Genomic DNA, 9718 nt, shown 5'->3' with positions numbered 1-9718 from the left:
TTAAAATCCCTCAGGAGTCCTGATTAAAACTGCAGGTACCACATCACTATATTTGAAATTAAACGTTGATACAGTTTTACTACCACAACATATTAAAAGTCCCAGAATAACATTACTTTGTCTGATAATAACCGTGATTAAAAAATAATTGTTTTAGTAAATTACATGAATGTCCATTTTTGCATAACAAATCAAGTAGACACTTTTTTTTTAATCTCCAGGTAGAGTGATGTCCTGGATGAACCACCTTCACAGAAATGTATGTAATGCCAGTTCACCTCCATGCAGTTAACATTGCTAACATTGGAAATGATCATGGAAATAACCACCAAGTGCCTTCAGCTATGGATGCATGGATTTGGATGATGAATATGGATTTATCTACTGCATGACTCTGGAACTGAATCATGAAAATGACTGAATCATCACAATTACAAACGTATCTGTGGAAATGAGTTGTTATATTAGGTTATAGTTGCCTCATATACTGTATACTGTTAAAATGATTCAAAAGTGAGTCGAATGAAGCTGAAATTTGGACACAAACCATCAGTGTTAAAGTTTTATTTGGTCTCAGTGATCATTAAGAGACATTCTTCCATTCTGTGACAAACTGAGTTGCTTATTGTCTTCCTTCAGGCTAAATGGTTTATGCAAATCACTTCCTTTGCTACTTTACCTAAGAACCAATTTACATAAAAAAAAATACTTAAACCAAATCTGAGTGGCTGGAATTTCTGTCTTTCGTTAATTTACAAAATACTAAGAGTCTCAGTTCTTGGATTAATATTGTTTTTAATGTCGCATGGGATGTTAAAATTTTAGGATATTTTTGATATTTTTCCCAGAACTTTGTCCTGGACTTTGTTTTCATAGCTCCTTAGTGCTATCCTTCATGATGCTGTTTGAGTTAATGTGACTATGTTTTCTGTATTTATGCCAAAACGTCGATATTAAATCAATAATGAGTCGATCTTGTTATATTCTGTCACAAAATAGACCCAACCCTTGCTTTTAGAGGATCTTATGGATTATCAAGGTGAATATAAACATCTCCAACCAATACAGCCAGGTTTGAAAGGAAATCTGCACATTTCTGAAATATTACTGAATGTACATCAGAGAGTTAAAACAAATGTCAATATTTCACAATGAAATGAAACAATTTATAAAGTCACACAATTTATAAGCACACACACAAAGCACAGGTTTATATTAATGCACTTAGGGCTGTTTTTCAGAACACTATTGTATGGAGGACCCTCCACATAAACAGATTAAAATACAAACTTTATTCACGTCAAGAGACAGTAAAAAGAGAGGCTGGTGAATGACCGTTTATAGGAGAAAAAAAAAGAAAATGTCATCTTAGCAAGTGAAAATATCTTGAATATAGTCAAATTTATCTAGTAATTCTTATTATAAGATTAAAATAAACCACATATAAGATGACTAAATCTATTTCTAGGTATTATTACTTAGTTCAGGGTTCTTGTTCAACTGGCAGAAAATTTTGCTTCTTTCTAGAAATAAATGCTTACAATTAGCAAAAATTATCAACAAGACAAGAAAGTTTAAAAAAAAAATTAGAAATGGGTTAAATAATCTTATATTTGGTTTTATTGCAATCTTATAATAGGAAATACTAGATAAATGTGACTATATTCAAGATGTTCCACTTGCTAAGATCCCATTTTTATGCAGTGCAGAAACAAAGAAAGACTGGAAATGAATAAAAATGGGGGAAATTGAGGGTTTGGGGTGTTTTTTTTTTTTTTTAACACTGTAATACCGCCATCTAGTGGTTAAATTCAGCATCACACTCACCAAACACCTCAGTGTGTGTTATTAAGTTTCCTTTCAGCATCTAATAATTCAGCATATGTAATAACTATTAGATCTAGAAGTGATCTAAACCTAATCTTCCTATGATTATGATTATAACAGTACAATAAGTTATATTTTATAGTGAATAAAAGTGAATCATTTAAAGCCTATATTTTGTATAAAAGTTAATAATTCAGTTAAAAAATGATAGTAAATTATTTAATGATGTTTCTTTGTACGTTTGGACTTCATAAACAGATTATTTTTCATCATAAGGCGTGCTAAATAGTATGCAGAGATCTGGCTTAGTGTACTGTTTTGATATAATTGTATAGATTGATACTGGAATTTATTTATTGATTTATTTATTTATTTATTTATTTGTTAAGAAATACCTGGAGGTGTTTTATTGTGATTTTTTTTTACTTTAATCTGTTTCTACTGATTTTTTTTTCTTTTTTTAAATTTATTTATTTATTTATTTATTTATTTTGGACAGAAGGGTTCTCCAGGACCTGTGACCCAGGTAAAGCGCGCACCTGGAGCCTTCCCCGGTAATTACCGCTGTGTGGCGCCACGTGGGTGCGACATGTTCACTTCGTCTTTTTTCAGGTGTAGTGCATGTCATCATCACCACCACCACCATCATCATCCACCTGGCCTTCCATCGCTTCCCACTTTCACAGAGAAAATTTAAATAACTAATAACTCCAGGTGCGTCTTGGGGGTTGAACTTGAAGGTTTATGGATAAATTACGCGCGGTGCTGAGCGGTCGAGATGGAAACACTGACAGCACACCGAATATAATCGAGGTAAAGAAGTGATAAGTGATGTTTATTCTCACAGAAGCTGTACAGAAATCTTTATTAGCGATTTCAATCATTTCTTTTGATGAATTAAGGGATGTTTCCAAAATGGCGCACTGTGTAACCATGACGCACAGGGTTAGAGGAAGTAGGGAAGTTTCTTTTAGGTGAGATTATTTAAGATTTATGTGCTCTGGGTTAATATTCACCATTTGCTTTAGTCATAGGTGTTGATTTTTTTTTTTTTTTAAGCTCTTGAAACATAAAGGTTGTGAGTTCAAATCCCATTGCTGAGTCCTTATAATAAGGACAAACGCTTTATTTATTTATTTATTTATTCTATTACTTTTTGCTCTATATCTTGTCCTTATGGAGAACAATATCTACCCAATGAGTAAAACTAAAACTAGTCCTCTGTGTTTTGTAGGCAGCGAATGAAGCATCCACCTTGTCATGGCGCACAAGGGTGAGAGGGTTTGCTATCTGCATGGGCATTGGGATCTTCTGCTCAATCCTGGTTTGTATCTGGAGATATATTTATTTTTTTTTGGTTTGATTTTTTTTGGTTTGTTGCTTAAGGAAAGAGTCTGAAGCATGCTTTTCACTCTGGCATTTCAGTGGGAATGAGGTAGGGCAGTGTTGCAGGTCAGACCAGCTCTGAGGAATGTCACACAGAACAGGAATGCACTCAGATATGCATCGAGTCACTGACGAATCGGTTCTTTTCGAATGAATCTTTTACGCGAGTCGAATCTATATGTAGTCAAGGAACTGACTATTTTTTTTTAAAAAAAAAAACAATAATTCTCATATAAGTACAGTAGTCTGGCACTGAGTTTGAGTAAATGTTGTACAGTATACTGGCACTGTTAAACATTTCTTGCAGTAAATTATCAGCCAGTAATATTGAGGATTTGACAGTAATTTATAGAATTCTTATTAATATTTACAGCAGTGTGAGGCAAAGCTAGCTCTAAAATGTCAAGCATGTACATCATTTGTAATTTCATTGCTGTAAATTTACAGTATTTGTTATTCTATTAGTGTTGAGTAATGCATTATATCACAAAGTTTCATTGATGGTATTATAATAATAATAATAATAATAATAATAATAATAATAGTGGATCCAAACCTACATTCATTATTTATCCTTTTTTTCACGTCCCTAACGTTCGATTCGGTTCATGCCGTGTTTCCTATGAATACCAAACATGATAAACAGAAAAGTTGTAACTCTTTTGTTAAAAAAAAAAAAAAAAAAAAAGCACTAAAATTTCAGTCCCTTCATGTCCTTTTGTGTAATTTGTAAAATTGTGTTTAGTCTGTTTCCTTTCTCCTACAGACACATTTTAGGGGAAAAAAAAGGATAATTCAGTAAATAATCCACCTCTTTCACATGTTACAGATGTGTGTGAAAAATATCAGCTCAAATGGGAATCAGATCTAGGGGGCGTGTCACTCTGTGTAATCACCTGACATGGGCGTTTCTGATAGGCTGCATGAATCTACAGTCTGGGCTAGAAAGAAATCAGCCTCGCTTCTTAATACTTTTCTATGTGTTTTTTTTTTCTATGACTAGTGCTAATTGTTATTATTGTGTTCTGAGAAACATGTAAATATCTCAAGTAGCTTCTGAAAGGCAGTACTAAATGAAAAAATAAGATCTTTAAGCAAAATAATTTACACCGATCATCCAGTTCAAAAGTTTACATCCCCCTGGCTCTTGATGTATCGTGTTGCCTTCTTGAGCAGCAGTGAATGTTTGCACCTTTTGTAATAGTTGTGTACGAGTTCCTCAGTTGTCCTCAGTGTGAAACGATGGAAAGGGGTCGAAGATGCTGGAAAGGTAAATAATGTGCAGGACCTGGAGGATTTTTCTGAAGAACAGTGAGCAGTTTAACTGCTCAGGACAAACGAGGGACTCGAGAACAACTATCACGAAACATAAAAACAGTCGCTGATCATCCAGGTAACACGCACAGTATTAAGAATCGAGCGTATGGAAACTATTGAACTGGTTCGTTTGTGTAATTTCAGATGTGTCTTGTGGACTATATGTAAATATCTGCTATGTGAAATAGCTTATTCAGGGCATAACTAAGTAAAAAACAATGCAATTTTCATGATCTCTCTCTAAATTTAAATTTCTCTCACAACTAAATTATATACCATCAGCATGATTTTTTTTTAGAAAACTAGAACCAATTTAATGTTCATTTCAAGGCTAAACATATTTGATCAGGATTCAAATCAGATCCGTCAGTGATGGAGCAATCATGTAGACTTATTGGTTCGAAGGTGTGTGTATTGGATATCAAGCTGCACCAAGCTGAAGGCCAGCGACTGTGTGTTTGTGTGTGTGTGTGTGTGTGTGTGTGTGTGTGTGTGTGTGTGTGTTTGGTCTGTATGCCCGACATGTGGTTTATAAGGTTTGTAAAGAAAATTCATGCCATAATCACACATAACTTGACATATACGAGGAGATGAGCTTTTCAGGGATATATGACAAAGTGATGGTGTTTAGTGAGCAGAGCTTAAAGCCTTCCTCAGTGTCGCAATGTTTCTGTTAATGCTGTGGCTGTGAGTGGACAAAAAAATTGTGGTATTTATTACAACAGCGCAGGTGAAAACACGTTACAGATACAAAACCGTTTAACCCAAAATGATTATGAATTATTGAGGTGTCTATTTTTAAAACAAGGAATGAAACCATGTGAGAAACTGAGAAACCACAGAGTGTAAACTCTTCTGTCCTGAAGATATCTGAAAAGTTCCTGCTTTACCTCTGGGTGTTCTAAAGCACTGACACCGGAGACTCCTTTCGTAAATATCACATGCACGTCTACGTCCTTGTGAATGAGCTGTTACTATAGAAACGATAACGAATTAGAACGAGTGCATTAGCAGCTGCACTACTGTCAGAGCTGTGCTATTATAGAAAATGAATCAACACCTTTTCTGACCAATCAGAAATCTGACCAAACAGCACTGTGGTATATTTAAATCTGCTCATTTTAGTTGTTCAAGAAGCACGTTTAAGTGAGAAGTAACTTGATTTCCTGTGTGCATTAGGGCGTGTGCTGTTTGTTCCTCCCCAAGATAGGCCTGCTCCTCTTTATCGTCCTTTACACGTTCGGGAATATCTGCTCCTTAGCCAGGTGAGTGTCGGCTTATTTCCAGATCCACTCGTCAACTTGGAGTTAAAGTAACGGAGTTAAACTGCTCTCTTCCACAGCACCATGTTTCTGATGGGACCAATGCAGCAGCTGAAGAGGATGTTTGACAAAACCAGAGTCGTCGCAACAGTGGTCATGCTCGTGAGTTGGTTTTCATCACCTCCACCTGTGTTATAGAGCCTAAATAATCCTCACAGTGTGTCCAATAATCTTTTCATCCCTTCTAATCAAGCTAAAACCTTGCTTAGGCAAATAAATCTGTCACTTTTTAAAAAAAAAAAATAAATAAATAATAATAATAATTCTCTATACAGCTGAGTGCAAATGTTTGTGCACCCTTAGGGCGAATTAATGCTGATGTGTGAGATTCGCTCAGGCCGGAGGTGTACACAGGGTGTCTGATGGGCAGGGGAGAAATAAAATAAAAAGGGGGCGAAACAGGGGCACCTGGAGGGCATTAACTCATGTTTCTTCTACTAGAGGCACCCTAGCGGGCAGATTTTCTCGCGCAGGAGCACGTAGAAGGAACGGAATTGCATTTTTATTGCATTTAGGGGAGCCTATAGTCAAGTCAAGTGGGTCTTTATTGTCATTCCTCTATACAGCTTGTATACATTGGAACAAAATGTCGTTTCTCCAGGACCATGGTGCAACACAGAACAGTACACAAGACTATATAAAGTGCGAGATGAGTGCAGGACAATAAATATACAGGGCAATAAATACACAGAACATGGGTTGCAAGCTGTACACTATTGTGTCGTGTAGCAGCAGTAAGTATAGCAGCAATATTGGCAGCAAAAACGAGTTCCTTAATGAAAAGTGACTGCAGCTTTGTAAGGTGCATGTGCTCAGTGTCTTGAGTGTTTGACTAACCCTGGTGAGCGTTGGGAGGCAGCGGCGTGTTAAGTAATCTGACTGCCTCTGGGAAGAAACTGTCGCGGAAACTGCTGCTTGTCGTGGCTCGGATGCTCCTGTAGCTTCTGCCAGATGGCAGGAGGGTGAAGAGTCCATGAGAGGGGTGAGAGGGGTCGTCCGCAATACTACTGGCTTTGCAGATGCAGCGGTTGTTGTATGTCAGTTGTCGTATGAGATACTGGAAATCACAACATTTCTGAACGTGATTTACATAGTAGACAATTTGTATTGCTCATAGAGGCTCTAAAATATGCAGATTAGACCTGTGTACTGCTTTGTGCATTTACTATAGATGGAAAACTTACAGGTTCAGGCACTAACTGGCTGTGAAGAAAAAAACGAGCACAGAACCCACAGAAATTTCTGGTAGAAGGAGTCTGAGAGCAAATATCTGGTTAAATTGAAAAAGAAATAACTAACAACCAGGATAAGAACAGATGGCAATGCTTTCCTAATGTATTGTTTGTTGAATTTGTGCTACAAAGATAATAGTAGCTACAAGTTGCTTTGTAGATTATGATTTTAAATAAAGTGCACAGCATATAGAAAGTGTGTTTATGATTTCAGTGGATTTCTAAGGAGTTCGTGCTTCATTCATGCAAGCGAGTAGAAAAAATAGTAACAAGAGTAGCGTGACCCACAAGGTTGAGTTTGACGCACGCTGAACGCTCCTCTGATGTGGCTGGTGTGGTCCGAAATTATTATTATTTTTTTTTCTTGGAACTGAATGAGGTCTTTGCAAAGCATCCAGTGTGAACTAGCCTGGAATGATGTGTCATTCGCAAATGATTCAACTCTTTTAGATGACTAAGATTAGATTTAAGTTTAGATTCTTAACAAAGCACAGACACAGCAGCACATTAACATTAATGCATGCTTATTATTAATGCGTGCCTTGCCAATTTTACAATTATTTATATATAAAAAAAAAATACAATACAAAGTAATGTTATTGCGTTAATTAGAAGGTAGAATATTATTATAGGAACAGCCATAGTTAGGCAAAGAAGAACAATCACCAGTCAGAAATTTGTCTGGTTTAGAAGAAAAAAAATCCTCTTGAGTTGTCTTTTATAGGTGAGATGAGCCAAATGATCAGACTTGCTGAAAAGAGCCAGAATTCCCATCACTGCTAAGAATATGTATTGTCTAATATGCTTATCATTTGTGTTGTGCTGTATATTTGGGGGCGGAGCATTTGCAAATTGACCAGATACTTTAGGCCTCAGCCAATTAAACAGTTTTAAACCCCACTTGCCAAAATGTCAGTCAAGGAACTCTGGTAGATCAGCACAGTTAATAAAATTCAATAAAACACATGGTTATTTAAACAAAACTAACAAACCTGTCTATGTAAGATGTTCGAAATCATTATAGATCTCAAGTTGATTGATGTTGTATTTTGTCTATAGTTGTGCCTGGTGCTGACGCTGTGTGCAGCATTTTGGGTGAGCTATTTATTTATTTATTTATTTATTTAATATATAAAATAGCTTAAGCTTTAACTACTAATTCTGGTGCGTGTACTGAGATGATTTTTCGACTTGGTGAAGACAGTTTAGTTTGTCAGCAAGAAGATACGGTCTGAATTGTCTGGAAGTTTTGAACATCTTTTAAATCGTCTTTAACGCCTCGTCTTTTCCACAGTGGAAGATTTTCGCACTGACGTTGCTGTTTGTTATTATGCAAGCCATTGCGTTTGCTTGGTAAGTGTGTAAACTCTGGGAGCATTTTGGCTCATAATGTTTCACAGCATTAAAACAGGATGAGGTGCTTTACAACGATCTGTGTGGTTTATTTTTCCCTTTAAACAGGTACGGACTCTCGTACATCCCTTTTGCAAGGTATGTTCACTTTGGTCACTTTGGTTTGGTACAAAATTATAATTATGGAATGATACTGGATTTGAACTTGTGTACACACTTGCATATTTCTATAATAACTTGAATAAATCTAATTATATACAGTTACATTTATGAAAAGTTATACTAAATAGAATATGTATTTCCTGCATTTGAATATCTATTTATTAGTACATATTAAAAATGCTTAATTGGAAAAAAATAAAACAAATATTTCAACAGTTTAACTATTAGCTAAAAAAAAAATAATTGGTAAGTATTTTATTTAAATATTGATTAAATTTTAATTTATTGTATTTTAATTTAACCTTCAAAACGTCATGTGCAATTTCATAAACCCTGACTTCAGAATCCCAGTGGTGCAAATATCATTCAGTACATCACTACTGGATAAATAATAGAGGTAAAATTGTAAGGTGTTCAGAAGTTCAGTGTGAAAGAGGACTCGGATGTGTACAATATTCTAAAATCTATGCATTTATCAGGCAAACTGATTTCTTTTTCTTTTCTTTCCTCTCTGTCTTTAATAGAGATGCCATATTGAAGTTCTTTTCCATGATGTGCAAAATGTGCATAAAATGTCAGCGTGAATGAATTTCCTGAGGATTCTTCTGTACAAGTTTGATCCAGGTCCTGTGTATTTTAGAGCTTATTGACCACTAAAAATTTGCACTCGAACACGTCCCTCGGTCGTACGTCGTGCCCAACATGGTGGACGCCTGACGGATGCGGCACTGGTTTTATTTTTGCCTTTTTAAAGGTGAAAGAATTCTAAGATAAGAAAAAAGGATTGTGTTGGTGTTTGGGATCATTCTCCTGTTCTGTTTTAATCTAGTAGATCCATAAATCCCATGAACAGAGCATTGTTTTCTGTATTTAACTTTCGGGCCCGTTTTGTTTTTTCATTGTCGTCCTCAACATTGCAGAACTTAAAATGTCACAAGTGCCTTAACTGATGCAAATAATGTTGGCTTGGAAAATTCTGCTGTGCAATATTGTAAAAAAAAAAAAAGTAAATGTTTTTGGCATGTTTATGCCATGTTACACTTCAGTACTATTTAGGTTAACAGAGTGGGCGGGGCTTATAGCTGGGCAACAGTAATACGTTTTTAATGCATGCTCTAC

At 35.7% G+C, this 9718-nt stretch overlaps 1 protein-coding gene across 1 annotated transcript; it reads left to right on the top strand.

The window, feature by feature from the left end:
* Positions 1–2393: 2393 nt before the first annotated feature.
* sft2d2a (SFT2 domain containing 2a) lies at positions 2394–9610 on the top strand. The gene is made up of 8 exons (XM_034311228.2): positions 2394–2640; positions 3062–3151; positions 5710–5795; positions 5873–5954; positions 8144–8179; positions 8379–8437; positions 8546–8575; positions 9124–9610. The coding sequence occupies exons 1-8, from the start codon at positions 2572–2574 to the stop codon at positions 9185–9187; spliced, it is 516 nt and encodes a 171-aa protein (XP_034167119.1). The 5' UTR covers positions 2394–2571; the 3' UTR covers positions 9188–9610.
* Positions 9611–9718: the final 108 nt, after the last annotated feature.

Source organism: Pangasianodon hypophthalmus, chromosome 2 (assembly GCF_027358585.1).
Source record: "Pangasianodon hypophthalmus isolate fPanHyp1 chromosome 2, fPanHyp1.pri, whole genome shotgun sequence".
NCBI lineage: Eukaryota > Metazoa > Chordata > Actinopteri > Siluriformes > Pangasiidae > Pangasianodon > Pangasianodon hypophthalmus.
This window is presented reverse-complemented; position numbering and strand designations above follow the sequence as displayed.